General features: G+C 35.8%; 1 protein-coding gene across 4 annotated transcripts in view; it reads right to left on the bottom strand.

Annotated features, from left to right (window-relative positions):
- Positions 1–23,175, bottom strand: part of PTBP2 (polypyrimidine tract binding protein 2) — an 83,248-nt gene extending 60,073 nt beyond the window's left edge. For 2 of the 4 annotated variants that reach the window (XM_032626819.1, XM_032626839.1), the window contains exons 1-3: positions 22,920–23,175; positions 21,222–21,252; positions 663–738 (exon numbers count right to left, since the gene is read on the bottom strand). In XM_032626819.1, coding sequence (XP_032482710.1) covers positions 663–738; positions 21,222–21,252; positions 22,920–22,927 — 115 coding nt within the window. In that variant the 5' untranslated portion in view covers positions 22,928–23,175. The remainder of the gene's footprint in view (positions 1–662; positions 739–21,221; positions 21,253–22,919) is intronic. The other 2 variants (XM_032626809.1, XM_032626829.1) reach the window with 1 other exon arrangement.
- Positions 23,176–24,104: the final 929 nt, after the last annotated feature.

The following is a 24,104-nucleotide window of genomic DNA, read 5'->3' as shown; positions in this document are numbered from 1 at the left end:
TGTAGGGTTATAAGGCAAACTAATTCAATCATCAGATTCATATTTGGTCCACTGGCCATAAAACTAAGCTCTAAAAATTAGTCTGTATTTATTTAGAGACAGACATTACAACCAACCAACAGTAATGTTTCAAACATATAAAGCTTAAACACCCTATGAAGATTAAATAAATCATTTTATATTTCCAAGTAAATAAATAAAGGAAACCAATCCAAAGAGTTAAAAATACTGTTACCACACAGAAAAAAAGATTTAAAGCACATAAAAAAAACAGCTATGCAACTGAATCTTATGGTATTTTTTTTTTTTTAGAGTTTGGGCTTTAGGATTTATGGGATAGAGAAGAAATACTTAAAATAAAAATATTTTATGACACACAATAGAAGCTAAGCACAAAAGTACAAAAGGAGTGAGAGTGAGGGAACTTGTAACATGAAAGAAAAAAAGGTTACATTTTTGTGATTAAAAGCAATACTTTCCCACAAATCACCCACTTCAAGGTTTTTTCACTTGACACATACATACTATAGTAAAATTTCTCTAAACTGTTTCAACACAGAGTATTTAAAAATAAAGGCTATTCTGGTAAAACACACTAAACTTTTAACATTCTGCTCTGCAAAATGGCAAATAATGAGACTGTTAAGAGAGTTAACACTTACCTGTAACCACCATGCTGCTCATGTTAGAGTTTGGACTACTGAGAACACTGCCTGAGAGTAGTTCGTCAGATCCTCTCTGTTAAAACAAGAACAAATTAGCATAAGACCCCTTTACATTTAAAAATATTAATCTGAAAGTCTGTCACTTATCTGGTAACTTTTCAAACAGTGTCACTGAAAAACAAATGTCAAAACAAATGTCAGGTGTTACACTACTGGGAATAAAAAATTTAATCCCTAAAATAAAAAGTTAACTCCACTCTCCTATCCATCTCTTCCTTTTCCACAAAGCCAACAGTGTTTCCTTCCTTCCATTCACCCTAGTCCAACAGACAATAAATAGGAAAACTGATTAGGTTTCATAATCAGAAGCCTTGGAGAACTACATCATTTTTTTAAATAAACAAACTAATGCCACAGCACCTGGACTTTCTCACAGACACTGTGAATCCTTCAGCCTCATAGCCCTTTACTCATCCAGATAACTCAGGTCTTTAGAAAATGAGAACTTCACAATGGTGAGTTGGACAACTCATTTACATGAGCTGGACAATTCATTTTCATAATCATTAAAATTAAACAATTAGGTATATATTCTAATGGCTAGAACACTGTAAACAAAGGCAAAAATCTATGGAATGAGAAATTTCCTTCTACCAATATAAAGGGATTGAATCATGTCTTTAAATCCTTTAAAGAAAAGGTTATAAGTCGTATGTTCTCAGAACTGCAGTTGTTCAAACCAACCAATGTTGTTTCAACTATTTTAAAAATGTGTGTACATACAAAAGTATGTGTGTGCAGACTAATATTTAAAATAGCTAAATCAACTGTTTTGCATATCTTAATTATGTGTATACTTACATACATGGGTTATTAATATTTAAAATAACTAAATCAACACTAGCTGATTTAGACAATCAGGACAAAGTTGAATGCAACCACCAAAGTGGAAAAAAATGTACAAAGGAGATAATTTACCAAAGCATTTTACAAAGTCCAAAACAATCCAAATTAACCATAAAATTTATGTTAATTTGTGTTAAACTCATACTTTAATAAGCTGTATTATAATAAGTATCACAGTGATGAAAAAATATTTATACGTCATCCCCTTTTTAAAAAGCTTTCTACTTGCTAGCATCAAGTTCACAGAAATACAAGCATGAGAAAAATAAAAACATAGTATCAAGTCACGTTAATACCATGTTTACATCATATTTAATTTTTTAATCAAAGTATGGAAGATTCAGCATGACACTGTTTTATAAAGACATGATATGATATACAGAATTAGATACTTTAGAGATTCTTAAAGTGTGGTCCCTAGAGCGGCATTAGACGTGGAAATTTCCTTAGCAACGTATGTTCTCAGATCCATCCTAGATATACTGAACAGAACAATGGAGACAGGATCCAACAACCTGAGTTTTAACAAGCCTTTCAGATGCTTCTGATGCATGCTGAAGTTTAAGAACTGCTGACATCCATTATTGGTTCACTATCAACAACAAAAAATTTCCTAGTATTTTTAAAAATTTTTTAGAACACTTTTAGGTTTAAAATAAAATTGAGAAGAAGGAACAGATTTCCCATATACCCGCTGCCACCAAAGATGCGTCACCTCCCCCATTATCAACATCCTCCACCAGGCTGGTACATTTATCACCAAGGATGAACCTATTTTGACACATCATAATCACCCAAAGTTCTGTTTACCTAAGGGTTTAATACTGTACATTTTAATACCTAAGGGTTTGGACAAATGTGTAATGACATATCCGTCATTATAACATCATACACAGTATCTTCACTACCTTAAAAATCCTCTGTGCTCTGCCTATTCATCCAAACTCCTCCCAACCCCTGACCTTTTTGTTGTCTCCTCAGTTTTGCCTTTTTCAGAATATAGCTGGAATCACATAGTATGTAGCATTCTCAGTTGGCTTCTTTCATTTAGTAATTTGCATTTATGGTACCACGTACCCCTCATGCCTTTTCATGGCTTGATAACTCGTTTTGTTTTACTGCTGATAATTACCCCATTGTTGGGATGCACCACAGTCTATTAATCCATTCACCTACTGAAAGACATCTTGGTTGCTTCCATGTTTTGCCTATTATGAATAAAGCTGCTATTAAGATCCACGTGCAGGTTTCTGTGTATACGTAAGTTTTAAACTCCTTTGGATAAATACCAACGAGTTGCTGGATCGTACAGTACGAGTATGGTCAGTTTTGTAAGAAGAGCCAAACTGTTTTCCAAAGTGGCTATATAATTTTGCATTCCCAATATATGAGCATTCCTGACACTGCACATCCTTGCCAGCATTTATGGTTTCCAGTGTTCCAGACTCTGGCTATTCTGACAGTGTAGCAGTATCTCATTGTTATTTCAGTTTGCATTTCCTTAATGACATATGATGTGAAGCATCTTTTCATATGCTTATTTTCCATCTGTATATCTTCTTTGGTGAGATGTCTGTTAAGTTTTTTGGTCTATTTCCTAATCGGGTTGTTTTCTTATTGCTGAGTTTAAAAGTTTTTTGTATATTTTGGATAACAGCCCTTTATCACATGTATCTTTTGCAAAAGTCCAGCTTATAAATTATTTTTTTCATGGATTATGTCTTTGGTGTGGTACCTAAAAAGACATCTTTATACCCAACTCATCTAGATCTTCTCTTACCTTATCTTCTGAAAGTTTTATAGTTCTGCATTCTATATTTAGGTCTATGATCCATTTTGAGTTAATTTTTTTGAAGAGTGTAATACCTGTGTCTCAATTCATTCTTCTGTACATGTATGTTCAGCTGTTCCAGTAGCCACTTGTTGGGGAGACTACCTTTGCTCCTTTGTCAAAAATAAGTTGACTATATTTATGGGGGGGGGCTCTATTCTGGGCTCTCCATTCTGTTTCACTGATCAACCTGTCTATTCTTTCACCAAAACCACACTGTCATGATCACTGTATCTTCATACTAAATCTTGGAAGTTGAGTGGCATCAGTCCTCCAACTTTGTTATTCTCCTTCAATACTGTGTTGGCTTTCTGGGTCTTTTGCTTTTCCATATAAATTTCAGAATCAGCTTGTTGACATCCATATAACTACTTGCTGGAATTTTGACTGGGACTGCACTGAATTTATATATCAATTTCAGAAGAACTGACATCTTAACAATACTGAGTCTTCCTATCCATGAACGTGGAATATCTACCCACATTTATTTGGTTCTTTGGTTTCATTTATCAAAGTTTTGTAGTTGTCCTCATGTAGATCTTATATGTATTTTGTTAGATTTATACCTAAGATTTTCAAATTTGGGGGTGCTAATGTAAACTGTATTTTGTTTTTAATTTCAAATTGCACTTGCTCACCACTGGTATACAGGAAAGCAATTTACTTTCCTATTAATATATTAACCTTGTACCCTGCAATCCTGAAATAACTACTTATCAGTTACATGAAATTTTTTGTCAATTCTTTTGGATGTTGTACATAGACTATCATGTCATCTGCAAACAAGTTTTATACCTTCCTTCTCAATCTGTATACCTTTAATTTCCTTTTCTTGCCTTACTGCATTAGCAAGGAATTCCAGGAGGATGTTGAAAAGAAGTGGTGAGGAGGGACATCCTTGCCTTGTACTTGATCTTCATGAGAAAGTGTGGAGTTTCTCACCATTTATATGATGTTAGCTGTAGGGTTCTTTGTCAAGTTGAAGTTCCCCTCTGTTCTAGTTTAGTGAGAATTTTTATCATGAATAGGTGCTGAATTCTGTCAAATGTTTTATCCTCATCTAGTGATATGATCATATGATTTTTCTTCTTTGGTCGATTGATGTGATGAATTAACCTAGTTTTCTTTGTTTCTATGACAATTACGCCATATGGCATTTAAGAAAAAGGATTCTGTAGTTCAGCTTTCACCTACTATGTCACTGGTAAATTACTTACCTGTTCTAAACCTTAACTTACTCATTTAAAAAACAGAGATAACATCTTATCACAGTCCTTGGGCTCTGACAGGTTTCAGGACTGAGACTAGCCCAACAACTTTCTCCTCTGGAAAAGAGAGAACCATGACAGAAAGACATGGGACAAGGATGTGAATATCAAGTTCCTGAGGAAAATTAGATTCTCAGAGAGAAAGGAAGGTTCTCACTCATGTATTTCTGGCCTCCACGAACACAAAGGTGCTACAAAGGAGGTGGACTGAGTGCTACCTACCTGCTAAAAGCTGTGAAAGCACAAACTCATACAACCAATAAAAATATAAAATACATACAATGACATACCAAAGAGGATCAATAAAACCAAAATTTGATTTTTTGAAAACAAGACAACAGAATAGACAAACTTTGGGTGAGAATTAGGTAAGCAAAACAAAAAAAAACATAATTATATATCATTAGGTCATGAAAAAAAACAGATGAAAAAAACTTAGTCCAGTGAATAACCTCATGGAGCATACTGATACCATTTTCTTACAACTGCAGGACTTTCACTTATGAAAAATCAACTTCTAGGTTATTTACACCACTATGTTCTGCATTACCATTTTGTTATAGTGGCTTAGCCTTTACCCTAAAATATATATATCTGTAATGTGAAAAAAAATGACACTGCATATTTTAACTGGCTATCTCTAAGACAGAAGAAAAATGAAATTGGATCCCCACCTTGTACAATAAATGAATTAAATTTTTTTCTGATGAATTAAGAGACAAACGCAACAGATAAGACTTTAAAATTTTTCAGAAGAAAATATTTTATGTTTATACATGAGTATGTAAGTCACAAAAGTGGATCACATACTATGTAATGAATACCTCAGTAAGTTCCATAGAGGAGAAATCATACAGATCATATCTGGTCAAACACAATAAAAATATTTTAATGAAAATAAGAGAAAAAAGAAAAATAGAACAAAATCTAATCGTTGTAGTTTATTCAGATAAAATTTTGAAACTGTTCCTAAAACCCTGAGTCAAAAATAGAATCAAACCTTCAAATACAGATTCCTATGAAAATTTAGACCAGTTACTCATAAAAAAATAGGCAAGAGATAAGATTAGTTTTCAGCACACACGAAATGGAAATTATCCGTAAACAGAAAAGTTGTTTCATCTTGCTCACAGTAAAAACAAATTCAAATTAATACTAGATTTAGATGTCATTTCACCTCTCAGACTGATAAAACCCCAAGCATTTGACAATATACTATACTTTGGCTAGGGGGAACTGAGGCACTTGCATACTTTCTATACAGTGGTATAAAGAAATGAGATTTTCCATATATACCCATGGAGTGATTTCCAGAGTGTATTTCTCATTAAGTAAAAAAGGTAAGATATTAAACCTTGTGTATTCTGTGCTACCTTTTCCCTAAGATGGTGGGAGCTAGCACGTAAAAAGAAATTCACATTTACTTCTATTAAATAAAAGAATAAGCCAAAAACTAGTGAAAATAGATACCTATAAGGGGATAGAAAAAGCAAAGTAGAGTGGACAGGAGTGAAAGACTAGACATCTATGAATGTAGCTTGTTTTGCAGTTCTGACTTTGGAAAATTTATTCAACATGAAAAAAATTCCCTAAAAATGAAAACCAAAATGTAACAAATAAACCTAACTATTAGCTTGGTGGTAGAACCGCACACAGAATTATCTCAATAGATTTAAAAATTCTGTGATTTCACTATACATTCTTTGCAAAATACACTTTAAGGACAAAAATAACTGCAAACATCTTAAAACTGTATTACAATGTTAATGTTAACACTGATGTTGCTTTTTACAGAAACTAGTATATATGCAATTATGTTAACACTAGCAAGCAAGAGTTTACAACATACAAGAGATACAAACAAAAAACTGGAAGAGGAAAAATTGTAAAATTACATACGAACTGGAAATAAATGAGTTCAAATACATTTGTCTCAAAAAAATTTTGTTAGCTTTGTGAATTGAAAAAATCTTGAAACAATAACAACCTAAAAGCAACTGGCACCTTTGCACCCACATTACTGTGGTCGCTAAGGACCAGGTCTCACCAAAGGACCATTCTTTTTAAAGAAATGGCTAATTGAAGTTTTGGAGGAAGAAATGATACTTTAGGTAAGTATCAAAATTACCGGTATTATGAGCTGCTGCTGGCCCAAGATGAGAAAATTTAAACATTTTTAAAGGAATGATCATTGCAATAAGACTGGAATAAACGTAAAAATCCTTGCCTTCACAACGACCTAACATCAATGTTAAAGAACTCACATTACACTGGAGTTACTGGAGTTACCAGCTCATGAGCAAAAATTTTTTAACTGAAAATCTACCCTGCTTTTCTTTTGATAAGGGTGTTTCAGTATGACCAAATATTTGATGAAAAAAGTTCTTCCAACAGAAAAATATTTAAAAATATATGCAGGAGAAAAAAATAGTATCACCATTTTTGCAATACCCAATGAAATTACTCAATTATCAGCTACTAAAGCCCACTAGGTGAAAGGATGATAGAGCACTCTACACTGGATGCATCAAGCTGAGGACACTTGAAGCTACTGATAAATGTCAGTACTGAACCTACTGATAAAACATCACAAAGAGGTAACTAGACATGTTCCTCCTGGTGTGATACATTAGAAATTACAGAGTACATTTATAAAATATTCTTGCTAAAAATTAAACCTGAATCTAATCAAGCCTCATCTAACCACAAGTACACAGGAAATATAAGACATGGGAAACACACAAAATGACAACATGAAGGTATAATCAGCAAAATTATAATTTTCAGAAAATTGTACAGAATAGATGACCCAGTTTCTCTAACAAAGAAAATCAAGAAAGGGGGAGGGAGAAGGAAAACTGACATAAATAGACTTAAAAGAACCAAATCAACATGCTGACTTTCCTTGATCCCTGATTCAAAGAGAAAATATAAAAGACTTCTTTAAAGTGACTGGGAAACTTTGACTACTGTTAGACATTAGATGATATTAAGAAATTATTTTAGTGATGGGGTGGGATTGGGCAAAATAAGTGAAGGGGATTAAGTGATACCAACTTCCAGTTATAAAATAAATAAGTTACTGGGATGTAATGTACAGCTTGGGAAATATAATTAATAATTTTTTACAGTGACAGATGTTTATGGTGATCAATCTGTAATGTATGTAAATTTTGAATCATTATGTTATACACCTAAAACTAACATAATATTGTATGTCAAATATACTTCAATAAAAAAGGAAAAACTTATTTAAAATTTTATTAGGTGTGATGATATAAATGTCATCTTTAAGAGATTATATCTATTAGAAATACACATTGAAGTACTTAGGAATGATATAAAATAATCACTGAGATTTACTTTAATATTCTCCCACAGGAAGGCAAAGGAAGTATATTATTATACCATTCACCCTACTTTTGTATACCCTGAAGCTTTCACAAAGCTTAAAAAAGTGAAAAAGCTGTAAGACGTTGATGAAACACATTGAAGAAGACACAAATAAGTGGAAAGATATTCCATGCTCATGGACTGGAAGAATACTGTTAAAATGTTCACACTACCCAAAACAATCTACAGATTCAATGCAATCCTTATCAAACTAAGGATTTAGTATAACTAAGCCCCTTGGCATCAGTCTTAGCAATGACTTTTTGGCTTTGACACCAAAAGCAAAGACAACAAAAGCAAAAATAAATTTGGACTATATCAAACTTTTAGCTGCTGCAGAGCAAAGGAACCCATCAACAAGATGAAAAGGCAACCTACTGAATGGGAGAAAATATTTACAAATCATATATAGAAAGTTAGTATCAAAAATAAAGAACTCATACTACTCAGAAAAAATGAACAGTATGATCAAAGAATGAGCAGAAGACACAACAGACATTCTTCCAAAGACACACAAACAACCAACAGGAACATGAAAAGGTGCTCAACATCACTAATCAGGGAAATGCCAATCAAAACCACAATGAGATATCACCTCACACCTGTTAGAATGGATATTACCAAAAAAATAAGAAATAACAAGCACTGTCGAGGATGTGGAGAAAAAGGAAGACTTGTGCACTGATGATGGGAATGTAAATTGGTGTACCCACTAAGGAAAAGGAAAACAGGTTCCTCAAAAAATTTTAAAAAGTACAACTGTATGATCCAACAATACCACCTAAGTATTTACCCGAAAGAAATAAAATCACTATCTATAAAAGATATCTGCACCCTGTATTCATTGTAGCACTATTTACAACAGTCAAGACATGGGAACAACCTAGGTCTCCATCAACACATGAAGAAAATGTGGTTAATCTATACAATGAAATATTATCCAGCTATAAACAGAAGAAAATCCTACCATTTGCAACAACATGCAAATGAGGTCATTAGGCTAAGTGAAACAAGTCAGAGAAAGACAAACACCATATGATCTCATTTATATGTAGATTCTTAAAAAAACAAACAAAAACCCAAAACACTGAACTCACAGATACAGAAAACAGTGGTATCCAGAAGCACAGCCAGGCCTTTTAGGGAGGGACGACGTAGGGGGGATAGGAATTAGTGAAGGTGGTGGTCAAAAGGTACAAACTCAGAGTTATGACATAAATGACTCCTGACAATATAATGTACCGCATGCTGATATAGTTAACAATACTGTATATCTGAAAGCTGCAGAGAATAAATCTTAGAAATTCCCATCACAAGGAAAATAATTTAACTATGTGTGGTGATGGATGTTAACTAAACTTATTCTGGTAATCATTTCACAATATATACATACATCAATTCATGTTGTGCACCTGAAAATAACACAATGTTTCTACATCAATTACACCTCAATCTTAAAAATAAAAAAGATAAAAGGGAACTCTAAAAGTCAAAGCTTACTGCCCAAACTATCAACTGATCTTTCTTCACCTTGAATGCATTTTTAAACAAGAAAATAAACATGTTCGGGATGGAATTTAAAGTGGACAAAAAATAATAATACAGTAAAATAGATCTAGTGTGGGCAAAAAAAGACAAAAGCATAAATTAGTGAATCATGAAACAAACAAAAAAAATTAACAAAAGCTGGTACTTTGAAAACACCAGTAAAATAAGGTCTCTGATAAGAAAAAAAAAAAAGCAAAAGGATAAAATATGAATGTGTACTGTTAATAAAAATTTTAAAAGGGAGAATTTTAAAATGCTATAAAATTCTGGGAAATAGAAAAGTACTGAATAAATCAATAACTTTGGAAAAAAATCAAACTGGCAAAGAAGCATCTCTCTTTCCTCATGCCTACACATAAGCTTTTAAAAATCCTTCTAACATGTAGGGAAAATGATGGGAAGTACATACAGTCCTGATTAGCTTTGGTAAAATTATCAGTGAATTAATTTACTTTCCTTTTTGCCTAAAGCATTACGTTTCTGCATTAAGCATTAAACAAAATAGTATGGAGAAGTAAAGGAAAAATTCTTCAAAGAAAACTATCACTGTTCTCTCCAGCTCTGCCATCTTATTTTTTTGATAATACAAATACAATACTCTCCAATTAACTTATAAATTTAGTACAACTATAATCAAAACCTGAGAAGTCTTCATGGAACTTAGCCAACTGATCTTAAAAATATATATACAGTGAAGAAAATGCCAAGACAATTTTGAAGTTGCAAAATTCACTCTCCAAGATTCCAAAACTTACTGTGATGCCACATTAAATTCAGACATTTGGGTAGTAAGACAGTAATAGACAATGAAACAAAAGAGATAGCCCAGGGAAAGTTTCACACATATATGGAAACCTGACAACTAACACTGCAGATCAGTAGGAAAATATGAACCATTCAACTGAGTTTGTACCAGATTTGTTAGCCATTTACAACACATTACACAAAAATTAAATTATAGGTAAACTGAGGCCCTAAATGTGAAAATCAAAATTTAAAAATTTTCAAAATAAAATCCAGAAGACTATATAGTATAAAACCTTGAGTTTAAGAAAGATTTCTTAAAACTAAAACGTAGGGCTTCCCTGGTGGCGCAGTGGTTGAGAGTCCGCCTGCCGATGCAGGGGACGCGGGTTCGTGCCCCGGTCCGGGAAGATCCCACATGCCGCGGAGCGGCTGGGCCCGTGAGCCATGGCCGCTGAGCCTGCGCGTCCGGAGCCTGTGCTCCGCAACGGGAGAGGCCACAATGGTGAGAGGCCCGCGTACTGCAAAAAAAAAAAAAAAAAAAAAAAAAAAAAAAACGTAAATTTAATGTTAAAATTTCCTACTCTATTCATCAATGCAAAAAAATCAAGCCACAGACAGGAAGGAATTTATCTGTACCATATATAACTAACAAAACTTTAGTACCCACAATATATAAAAACTCCTAGAAATCAGTAACAAAAAATAAAAACTTCAAAGTTGACTTCTAATAAAGGGCTCCTTCTAAATAGGATTTACAAATTAAAGAACTACAATACCAAGCATCATTTGAGCACTTACGGCCATTCTGTGCTAAATCTTTTACATATTATTCAATCTTCAACATAATTTCTGAGGTAGGTCCTGTTAAACCCATCTTAAAAGTTGTAAAACTGAAACTCAGAGGTTACCTTGTTCAGTGTTAGAGGCCAACTCTAGTCTGTTAATTCTACATCACGTGTTTTAATTTGACAAGCCCTTCATTGAAAAAAATTTCTTGTCCACCATCAGTAATGCCAATTTATGTTCAATTTTAATATATTTCTATTATAGAAAATTTAATTGGACTTTCAAGATATACTTCTTTGTACATATCCTTTAAGAATACTGACAAACAGGGCTTCCCTGGTGGCGCAGTGGTTGAGAGTCTGCCTGCCAATGCAGGGGACATGGGTTCAAGCCCTGGTCTGGGAAGATCCCACGTGCCACGGAGCAGCTGGGCCCGTGAGCTACAAATACTGAGCTCTGCGCGTCTGGAGCCTGTGCTCCGCAGCAAGAGAGGCCGCGACAGTGAGAGGCCCGCGCACCGCGATGAAGAGTGACCCCCGCTTGCCACAACTAGAGAAAGCCCTCGCACAGAAACGAAGACCCAACACAGCCAAAAATAAATAAATGAATAAATAAATTTAAAAAAAAAAAAAAAAAAAAAAAGAATACTGACAAACAGATGTCTATTGAGCAAACTATGCTGAGCATAAACAAATTGAAGAAAAAGTTATTACAAAATGTTCTTGGAAAAAACATCACACAGACATATGCAAAAAAAAACAGATATCATATATCTTCTAATGGAAAAACATATCACCACTTATAAAATATTACTAAAAACAGAAAGAGAACCTGATGGTCTGTAGATCCATCTACCAACCGACTATATGGACAACATAACAATTATAACATCAGAATACAATCAGTATATGCAGACTATGGACAACTCTGTAAGACCAACAACCAGTTTTCTTCAAAAATAAAATGTAATTATGAAAAACCTCACAGTGATAAAAGGAGAATTCGTAAAGTGAAAGAAATTTAAAAGGCATGTCAATTTACTGAATGTGTTCTTATTTGATCCTGATCCCTCCCCACCACGAAAAATGAACTCTGTAAAAATATTATGACTTTCATGAGACAAATAGAAATCTTACAAATCTGGCACTTAAGAACATTAAGCAACTGTTGCTATTTTTTTGGGGGGGGGTGCACTAACAGTACTGTGATTGTATTTCTTTAAAACAGAAAGAGAGGGAGGACTGACCCTATCTTTTAAAGAGACAGACCAAAACATTTATGGATGAAACAAATAACCTGGAATTTTTCTCAAAATAATACAGGAGGAGAAAAGTAGAGTGTGGATCTCCTAAGTTTTAGCAATGGGTTGTTCGTTGATGACTGTTGGGGCTGAGTGACATATAAATAACGCTTCGTGATACTACTGTGTCTTTTTTTAATGTTTAAAATTCACCACAACAGTTATAAGACGAATCATTGCTCAAAAACACATACCTTTCATAACTGTTGTATTTTATTACTTTTAAAGTAAAAATATTACCTAACCACCTTAGCCCTTAATGAAGTATGTCTGAAACTAAATTAAGAAAGCTATTACAGTTCAGGAACACAAATGGACCAAGTAAGAGATTAGAATAGTTAACGACTATATTCTAATTCATGATGCTCCATACAGTACCAAAGCCAACTATTTTGCAGCTCAGTCTCCACATTCTAAAGATAGCAGAATAATGAGCTACTTTCATGTATGGAAGCTTACAGATATATGGAATACTGCCTACCACATGAAATACTTGAAATTTTCTCCAACCTATCGGCCATTCTATTTTTTCTCTCCCTCCCATATATTACACAAACCCTTCGCTGTAAAATCCATCATTCAGCTAAATTGTTCAAGGGCTATGAATTTGTGCCAGCCTACTGACAAAACTTTGGCCACGTCTTCCCCTCAGCATATACTGCTCACTTCTGCTCCCAAACATTTACAATACAGAGGTCACAATCCACTGATTTCATGAAATCTACTCTGATTCTACCAATCAATCTTCCCTAAACGTAGCCATAGGGCATTTGCTTAAACCTTGTATATTTGTTTCTTCAACTAGATGAGGTTCTAGAAGATACAGCTCTTTTGGATCTCCAGCAAAAAGGAAGAATGTTGTGCAATAAAATTGGTATTTACCTTTTTACTGATAAGTGGCTCATGAGATTATGGGCATGTTGAAGCCAGAGACCCTTCAATAGTCATTAAATATATACTGAGTATGTACTATTTAACAGGCACTACTGATGACACAGAAACAATAAAACAAAAAAGGTCCCTGCCCTCAAGACACATATATTCTATTCTTAATGTCTCTGAATCACCAGTCTTTAACACAGTGCTGACATTCAGCAGACACACTGATGTCTCTAATTTGAAATTCTAATACAAATACCCTAGCAAGCATTATGTAATGTTTTAAGAAAATTCAAAATCTAAAAACCCAAACAACACAGTTTTTCTTAACCTACCTGTTATAAATCAGTTATGTTCAACTATTAAAAAAAAGTTTTCTTTAGCATTATTTTACTGTAATTGTCTAGGAAAGCCAATGATGATGAATAAAATAGTCATATCACAACTTAAAACTGTGCATTCAGCAATTTACAACCAGTGCTTTCAAAATTCTAGTGAAATTTAACTTGAAAAAAGCTAACTACTTGGACCCATTATTCTGCAAGAATTTCAAAGGCAAAAATGGTTAAGAGTACAGAAATGAAACCTCTGAAACAAATTACAAAGAACATAAAAAAACATTTTAAACAAATGCAACAAACTTCATATTAAAAATTCACAAATTTCCTTTCTTGTTTTAGTCTCACTGACCTGACCAAATACAAAGGAGTCTAAAATCATTGAGAACTGAGTAAGTCTACAGCACATTTATAAGGATAATGAAAAATGAGATTTCAACATACCCTAAAAGCTATAAAAATTGTTTGTTCTTTATGTAGTATAAATTGGTTAACATTAACAAAGGACCTAATTCATGGAAAATACTTTTTATGCATAAACACTTTTAATCTTCAGAATTTATAATCTCAATTTTAAAGAAACTGAAATTAAAAATGTTTAAGTATCAGAGACAAAAAAAAATAAATTATACTACTTCATAATTCAAACACACCTAGATGCCCAAAACTGTATGAGGTAAAAAAGTAATAAACTGTAAGAAAAAGTACCTATGATGTATATGAAACAATTTTCTTTTTATATAGAGTTGTAACAAACAAGATAATCATTGAAATAGATCACATATACAAAGAGGCAGTTCACAGAAATAGAAAGTCAAATTTTGAAAATCTCACCCATTTCAAATTACAAAACTTTTTTCTTTACCGTGAAATTAGCTAGTATTCTAAATTTTTATTAAAACCCAGGATTGGTAAGGGTGTAGAAGAACAGGCGCTCCCATACACAACTGTAGAAAACAAATGAGTAAGGAAACTTGTGGCATTGTGGTTTTAACAAACTTTTTAACTGTAAATTTCATTTGACACTGCATTTTTACTTCTATTTTTAGTATGCTTCTATTTTTAACTGCAAAGGGAATCAAACCAAAATGTTCATCAATGTGGATCTAAATCGTGGTATTTCAAGCAACTACACTGTGGTGCATCCATAGAACAAAGAATAAGATAAATCTATTACTGCAGAAATATTACATAATTTTTTTTTTAAAAAGTGAACTTCTAATTTTGGCCAAGAAGGTATATAACATCAGCCACTTTGCCCAACTGAGAAAAATAATAAAAGAAAAAGAAAATCACACATAATATATAGAATGATGTTCTTCAAGACCACTGGACATCAGACAATGATGAACAATGATCCCCCAGAGTCAGAAAACCACCATGGGGTAAGGCCATCATCATCCCAGCTTACTCACTTGAGAAAAAGTCCAGGTCAAGGCACAGCTCAGATAAGGAAACCAGGTCGAACTTGGAAAACTCCCTGACAGTTAAGAAAGAGGCAAGAATCCAAGGGGACCAAAGCAACTAGAGTTTGTATGGCAGAGTTCCAAAGACAGCTGCACGGAGAGAACTCTGGAAATCTGCAGAGAATCCTCCCTAAGTATCCAATGCATGTGCATAACTATGTTAAGGGTAAAGTAGAAGATTATTTGTCTTGTTGTTTAAATCTTTTAAAAAGATAAATGGCTGTTTAAACAAATAAAAAGAATGCCGTATAGAATTTATAACACGTAGAAGTAAAATGTTATAATAATAGTACAGAGGACAAAGGGGGAGAAGTATTCTAATATTCACATAGTATATGTAAAGTAGCATAAATACTACTTGAGTTAAGACTGTGATAAATTAAAGATGTATGCTATAAATCCTAAAACAGCTATCAACATAACAAAACAGCTATAAGCTAATCAGCTAAAGAGATTAAAATGGAATTAAAAAATTTACTCAATCCAAAAGAAAGCAGGAAAAAAAAAAGGGAATGAAGAACATAAGAGACAAAACAACAAAGTGGTACTTTTAAAACTAACCATATTAATATAACAATATTGATTGTGAAGGGTCTCAACAACCAAAAGAAGAGGGTGTAAGATAGGATTTAAAAATCAAGTCTCTATTTTATGCTGTCTACAGTAAATACACTTTAAAATCTAAGGATACAAATAGTCTGAAAGTAAGATAATGGAAAAAGATATACCATGTAAACTGTATTCAAAAGAAAGCCAAGATGGCTGTATTAATATCAGAAAAAGTAAAGCAAAGAAATTTAAAAAAATGAAAGCAAAGAAATTTTTTAAAATTTTAAAGCAAAATAGATTACTAGGGATAAAAAAGGTCACTGCATAATAATAAAGGGGTCAATGAATCAAGAGGACATAGTAATCCTGAACGTTTATGTACTAATTATAACTTCAAAAACATAAAGCAAAAACTGTTAGAACTGCAAGGAAAAAACAAACGAATGCACAATATAGGAGATTTCAATATTGTTTTCTCAGTAAGTGACAGAACAATAAAAAATCAGGAAAGGCAGCTCACTTGAGCAACACTACCAATAAACATGACCTAATTGACATGCACAGAACACAACAATAACAGAATGCACATCCCTATCAAATGCACTTAAAACAGGATATATATTTGAACCATAAAACAATAAAATAATTACAAAGATTCAAGTCTTACAAAATGTTCTCTAAGCACAATGGAATTAAATTAGAAATAAATAACAGAAAAATACATGGAAAATTCCAAATACTTGGAAATCAAATAACATACTTCTCAATAATCCATGGGTCAAAGAAATAAAAAAGCATATTGGAATGTATTTTGAACTGAATGAAAAGAAGTATAAATGTCAAAATTTGAGGGATGCCATGAAAGCAACACATGTATGAAATACATGGCATTAAACCTCTCTATATTAGAAAAGATATGTCAACTACATCAACTTCAATGTTAACTAAGAAGAGAGCAAACTAAATACAAAGCAGAAAAACATTAAAACAGAAGCAATCAATAAAATGGGAAAGAGAAAACTCCATGAAACCAAAAGCTGATTTCTGTTTTATATTAATAAAATCAATAAATCAATCTTTAGCCAGACTGATAGGGAAAAGACACTATCAATACCAGGAACGAGAGAAGCAACATCACTATAGATTCTACAGATAATAAAAATATAAAAATGTAATAAAACAGGGCTTCCCTGGTGGCGCAGTGGTTGAGAGTCTGCCTGCCGATGCAGGGGACACGGGTTCGTGCCCCAGTCCAGAAGATCCCACATGCCGTGGAGTGGCTGGGCCCGTGAGCCATGGTCACTGAGCCTGCACGTCCGGAGCCTGTGCTCCGCAACAGGAGAGGCCACAACAGTGAGAGGCCCGCGTACAGCAAAAAAAAAAAAAAAAAAAAAATGTAATACAACAAACAACCCTATGCAAATAAGTTCAGCAACTTTGATGAAACAGACTAATTCTATGAAAACAAAATTACCAAAGCTCACTCCAGAATAATGTGAATAGTCCTATATCTATTCAATAAATTGAATGTGGTTTAAAACCTTCCCACAAAGAAAACACCAGGCCCACACAGCTTCACTAGTGAACTGTACCAAACTTTTAAGAAAAAAATATCATTTAAGGTATTTACCCTAATATCAGGAAAAAAGTAAGAAGGTCTGCTCTCATTATTTAAATATTGTACTAGATGCCACAGGCAAGAAAAACAAAAGGCATCCAGATAATAAATATGATGAACAGTGTATATATAAAATCTGATGGCATCTACCAAATAGTTGTTCGATCTAATAAATGAGTTTGGCAAAGGTGCTGAATACAAGAGCAATGGGCATAAATAATCTGTATTTCTATATATTAATAACAAATACACATTTGATTTTTTTTTCTTTATTTTGCAGTACGCGGGCCTCTCACTGTTGTGGCCTCTCCCGCTGCGGAGCACAGGTTCCGGACGCGCAGGCTCAGCGGCCATGGCTCACAGACCCAGCCGCTCCGTGGCATGTGGCATCTTCCTGGACCAGGACACGAACCCACGTCCCCTGCATCGGCAGGCGGACTCTCAACCACTGCGCCACCAGGGAAGCCCTGATTTTTTAAATTACTTTAAAATAGCACCAAAAAACACAAAATAAGGATAAATCTGACCAAAAAAGTACAAAATCTATACAGTGAAAACTAAAACAATGCTGAAAGAAATGAAAGACCTAAGTAAATGGAAAGATAAATTGTGTTCATGGATGAGAAAACTCAACATTAAGATTTTCCCCAAATTGCTCTACTGATTCAAGTTAATTTCAATTAAATCCCAGCAGGCCTTTTTGTAGAAACTGACTCACAGGAAAATGTGAAGGACCCAGAAGAGCCAAAACAACTTTGAAAAAGAACAAAGTTCTACTTGATTTCAAGATTTAATATAAAACTACAGTAATTAAGACAGTACGCTTTTGGCTACTAGGTAGACAAAAATGGGTCAATGGACGAGAATACAGTACAGAAACAGAATCATACGTACATACATAATTGATTTTTGATACAGGTGCAAAGCCAGTTCAATGAAAAAAATAGTCTTTTCAATGAGTGTTGCTAGAAAAAGTGAATGTCCATATGGAAACCCAAAAAACCTTGATTCATACATTGCACCATATTAAAAAAATTAATTCAAAAAGACTTAAATGCAAAACTAAAAACTGTAAAACTTCTATTAGAAAACAGAGAAGAAAATCATCGTGACCTTGGGTTACACGAAGATGGCTTAGATATGACCAAAAGCATGAGCCACACCAAACCAAAAAAAAATACACACCACAGAACACCTGGTAAACTGAAATTCATCGGAATTAAAAACTGCTGCACTACTGCTCTTCAAAACACTGTGAAGAGAATGAAAACACAAGTGGCAGAAAATATTTTAAACCATATATCTGATAAAGAACTTGTAACCAGAAATGTAGACTTCTCAAAACTCAAAGAAATAAATCAATTTAAAAAGTGTACAAGAAATTTAAAAAGACACTGTACCAAAGATGATACACAGCTTGAAAACAGCCCATGAAAAGATGTTCAGCACCAAAGACATTAGAGAAATGCAAATGAAAACCACACTTCACATCCACTAGAATCTCTATCATCAAAAAAAAACCAGACAACAGGCACTGGAGAGGATGTAGATGGACTGGAAATCTCATACCCTGCTGGTGGCAAAATAGTATAACCACTTTAGAAAATAGTTTGCAGTTTCTTAAAAAGTTAAACATATGCCTAACCATATGGTCTAGCCATTCCAATCATAGGTATTTCCCCAAGAGAAATGAAAGCTTACATTCACAAAAAGACCTGCACAGGAATGTTCACAGAAGCTTTACTTATTATAGCCCAAAACTGGAAACAATCCAAATGTCCATCAAGAGTTGAGTGGATAAACAAACTGCTGTATATCCATACAATGCAATATTACAAAGCAATAAAAAGAAATGAACTACTGATACACAATATGGGTGAAATCCCAAAATAAATATGCTGAGTGGAATAATCCAGGCAAAAAGAAGGTACATACTGTATGACTATTTGTTTAAAATTCTAAAAATTGCAAACTCATCTATAGTGACAGAAAGCAGATCAGTGGTTGCTTGGGGAAAGAAAGGCAGATGGGAGAGATTACAAAAGGGCAAAATGATACTTCTGGGGTTCATTATCTTGATTGTGGTGATAGTTTCATAGGGGTATACATGTCAAAACACTAGTATACCTTAAATATATGCAGTTTATGTCAAATTGTATCTCAATAAAGCTTTTTTTAACAACAAGATATGGAGCAGTACACACGGCATGAATCCATATGTATTGCTAAACAAGGATGTTTACATGTGTGCTAATATATAAACTAATAATTTCAGGAAAAAATGCACCAAAAATAATGTTAACATAATTAACTACACCTAAGAAACAGGACTGGATATCAGGGAGAAATACTTTTCACTTTAAATTTTTTTTTAACCATGAACATTATTTTTTTTTAATTTCATAAAAGCTTAATTACTTGTACCTAAGTCTGACGCCAAAGCAAAAATTCTTAACCATTATCCTAGAAAATTATTTAAAACATAACTTTAGTTATCAAAACTTTTATATTAAACACTGGACAAAAAAATTAGCTAGCAATTACTTTTATATCATTTTCTAATGTTTTCAAACTACTAATACAGAAAACTGCCAGTAAACCAAATATGTACATCCTCCTCCAGGCATCCTCATTTCTCTCTGCTTGTTTGGGGTCCTATGAGTTCCTTTTCTCCTCATCCAGTAACAGCTGACAACTCAGACATGAATCATTTATTCTTTTAAAAAATTCACTTCCAGAGGCTGTTTGGATGATAACTATAATATCTACATCTTGCACTCTCAACTTAGAAAACAGCATTGCCAAATAAAAATAAATACACCTTCCCACAAAGAGCTCATCATTTCTCCCCCAATCTACGTACATAATATGAACTTGACAAGCCTAAATATTAAAGCATGGACAAGTACTTAGTTTACTAGATACAAAGGACAGGAAATAAGCAAAACGCAAAATATCTCCAAAAGCGTTCTGAATAATATCACACTGTTACGGATGAAATTTTAAGAATTCCAAAAATTATTTGGAACAATCAGCATAACTGGACTAAGCACACAGCCTCTCAAGACTACTCACACTTGAAGGGGGGAAATGTCACTGCATCCAATGTCATTGCATCCAACAAGTATCTTAGTACTAGGCTTGGAAGATGGTGTCAGGCTTGGAAAATTGAAGATTTAAGACAAGAACCATGCCCTAAGAGGGCAGAAAGGCTTACAAACAAAATTTATAATAAATCACGATGTTAAAATATGCAAGGATTCAAGAAAATGAAACGCCTAAGCACTAGAACTAAGGTTTAAAGTATGAGTAGTTTTCCTGGCCATAGTGAGTGAGGAAAGATTCCAAACGATCTCTACCATAAGGCCTATCTTTCTTTAACAGACACACAAACCAGCTTTATAACTTCTGACTCAAATTTGAAGCTAACTGCCTAAACAAGTTTCTTTTCTCTTTAAAGATCAGAGCAACTGATTTCTAATGAGGCTTATTATTGGTGAAAATATTTTAGTCTTCGTAAGACAAAAGCAGAGCTAAAAAAACCTTAGATTACTAAAATTATATGATTTAGGTCAAATCACTTATCTGTCCATTTAAAACCATCATATCCTCTCAGAAAATTGGGTTATTTTCTATTCACAAGAAGCCATGTCTGAAAGCTTTTTAAATTCCTTGAACACCATTCATAACTATTTTAAAATGTTATTCTCACAGACTGCCTTTCTAAAAAAATTTATGGTGGTTGTCTATTTAGATTAAAACTATTTATATAAACCAACTTTAAAAACTGAACAAAACACTTTACACTTGAATTTTGTAAGCTGTATTATAGTTTTCAAAAGCCAACAGAAAGTTTCCACTAATGATGATAATATGCTCAGTTGACTGAGGAATCCAGTTTTCATTAGTTTTAAACTTTTTTCCTACCTTCACGCCAACTGCAACTTCAGTGACAATTCTGTAATAAAAAAAAACAAATTTCAACCTCTTGTTCTTCAAATGGTCATTGTTTGAAACTTTTTAGGGTAGTTCATCATTCATGAATTTTCTACTCACAACACAGACAGAAAACAAAGATGGTCAGTGGCACATAATCAACTTGGCTTTCTAGAAATGACTTTCAAAGGTGTGATGAAACTCACCACACTTTTTGTATTTTTTAACACTTCAAATAGCAAACTGAACAAGCCCCCAAAACCTATAATACCCCTTTACCCTTTGATTTAAAACTTAACTCTTTAGTAATCTTGATAGAAACAGGAATCATGAATTCCAGGGCAAGTTTTGCCATCTATTTCCATATTGATCTGGGGGAAAGAGTGAACTTCTCTGGATTTGTTTCATCTGGAAAATAATCTCCAGAGAACCTCTAGGAAGATTCAAATTTTGTTAATCTGTTAACTTTTATGTGACCTGCACTTAGTTTCTTCACAAAATACCGAACTCCAGATGATTAAAATAAACTCACATTTTACTTCTGACCCTTCAAATACTGTCAAGGATTCCAATAAACGTACTTTTTAAGTGATACTGTTTTCCTATGCCCCCAAACGGGATGAATACGGCTATATTTTCACCCTAAAGGGTGCCTCCTTTCTAACAATGAGTTAAATTATTAAAGAGTCTTTTCAGATGGGGAGCGTTAAGTACCAGGGAGAGACCCTGGTCCGTATCATTTTCCGAAGCCCTTGCCTCACCTCACTTAGCACTATCGCCAGCCTCAAAGATGCAGCACGGCTCTGGCTTTTGGGAGTTGTTTTTGTTTTTCCAGAAACTGGTCAAAGTAGCTGAAAAGATGGCCCTGTGTTGACTATCTACTCTTGTTTCTGCCATGGCTCTTGGCCTTTGCCCATGTGACTGATGTCGACCACAAACACTTCGTTTTTGAGATGATTTAATTGCTGGGCCCTTCTGCCAAGCTTGGAACGATCTTAGGCCACACAAAAAGGCGTTTTTTCAGCCTCCCGCCCCCACTAGCGGACTCCAGTGAAAACAAAGGAGTGTGACATCTGCCCTCCCCCTTCCTCCCGCCACCGCACGCCTCCCCGCCCCCCCCCCTTCCCCCGCGGCTCCCACTCAGCCTTCCCGGGAGCTCTCGCCACCGGCATCTCCCGCAGCCGGGGCGGGCCGGGCGAAACCGGGGAGGCTTGGGACGGCTTGGAGGGGCCTAGGTGGGGGCGGCCTCTCTCTCCGCAGGGAGCCTCCCACGCAGGCCTCGCTCTCCGGCCGCTACACCCGCTCCCAGCCGCGCCACTCGCCCGCGGTCCGGGTCCCAGGTTACGGATCGAAATGGCTCCTAGAGGGGGCAGGGCCGGGCGAGACGTCCTGGGACCCCCCAGAGCCCATCCCCCGCTGCCCCGCCGGGACCCGCTGTCTCCCCGGGGTCGTCGTCCCGCCGTCTCCCCAACGCCTGCCGAGTCCACAAGCCCGCTTTCTTCCCGTTTTCTCGACCAGAGCCCGCCAGGGGGAAGCCCAAGGAGGGGTGTGTGCGATGGGGCGGGGGTTGGGTAACGGCAGCCCAGCCCTGGGGAGGGACGGCCGGGGGGTTTCGGCCCGACCCTGGACCAGGCCGAAGGCGGGCCCCACTCCCCTCTCGCACACCTCCTCGCCGGCCTCGTTACCTACCCGTCCATTGCCGAACCGGACAAAGCTTCGCTCACAAGAACCGAGCCACGCAGCCGGCGAGACACACAAGCGGAGAGAAAATGGCGGCCAGATCCCGACGGAAATTGCCGAAGGTGCCGGAGCGCACGGGGCAGCGCGCGGCAGCGGCGGCGGCGGAAAGAGCCGAGCGCGCCGGCGCCCGGCTGCGGGCGGCGAGCGGCGGGGCGCGGGGACGAGGGGGAGTGGGCGCAGCCGCCGTCGCCTCCTACGCGCCGCCGCGCGCGTGAGGCCCTCCGCCCTCCGCTCTCAGCGCTGTGGGCCGGGGCCTGCTGCTGTGCAGCGTGGCGTGCTCCGTTTCTTTTGTACGTTCCTCTCCGAAGTCCCTGCTGCCCTCCTAGGGCGCTGTGGGTGCGACACCGCCCAACCCTCCACACCCACTGCCTTAGACCTCGGGAGCCTGGTCACTGGACCGCAGGACTCCCCCCAGGCAGCCTCCACTTTTCCCTCCAAATCAGGCTCCAAGTTGGCTCCCCCCTCGACCTAGGCGGGCCAAGGAAAAACTATTTTATAGCTTTTTTTTCTATGCCATCTTTTATTTGCAGACCTCTCCATCCTCTTAAAAAACAACCAACATTTTACCCCGTTAACCAAGACCACTGCTTAGTAAAAACAGTATTTCCAAAGCAAGTACACATCATCAGATTGAAACATACGCTTTTGCTTCCAGACACTTGAAGTACCAAGTGGAGAAGGATGTGATTCTCACCTCACTCAGTTGATGATTAGTGGGGACCCCTAGGAAATATTCACAATACCTGGATGGAAAAGAACACAGGTTGAGCGATGTATTAAAGAGTTGGTACAAAAACTGGTACCAAGGGTAGGATCTATGATTTGGGGGCTTGAAAGAGCAAGTGGGGATGGGAGCGGTAGCTCCATCTTCACCACTGATTAGAGATGGAAGAAGCATTAAGAAAGGCTACTCAAATTGACTCCCTTTTCTATACAGTATCTCTCACTGTCTCTGTTTTATTTTTAATAGCATATTGGAAATTTCCTTTAAAATGTTTTTATCAGAGGTTCTACAACGTTTGAAAAGGCATCCATTTTTGAAAAATTTGCTCAGTGGGTAACTGCTTTGCCAGCAATTTTCTCTGTCCTCCACCTTTCCCCCCCCAACCACAACACACACACACACACACACAC

The sequence above is a fragment of the Phocoena sinus genome, chromosome 1 (genome assembly GCF_008692025.1).
Source record: "Phocoena sinus isolate mPhoSin1 chromosome 1, mPhoSin1.pri, whole genome shotgun sequence".
NCBI classification, from domain to species: domain Eukaryota; kingdom Metazoa; phylum Chordata; class Mammalia; order Artiodactyla; family Phocoenidae; genus Phocoena; species Phocoena sinus.
Note: the sequence above shows the minus strand (reverse complement) of the source record. Positions and strands in the feature narration are given on the sequence as shown.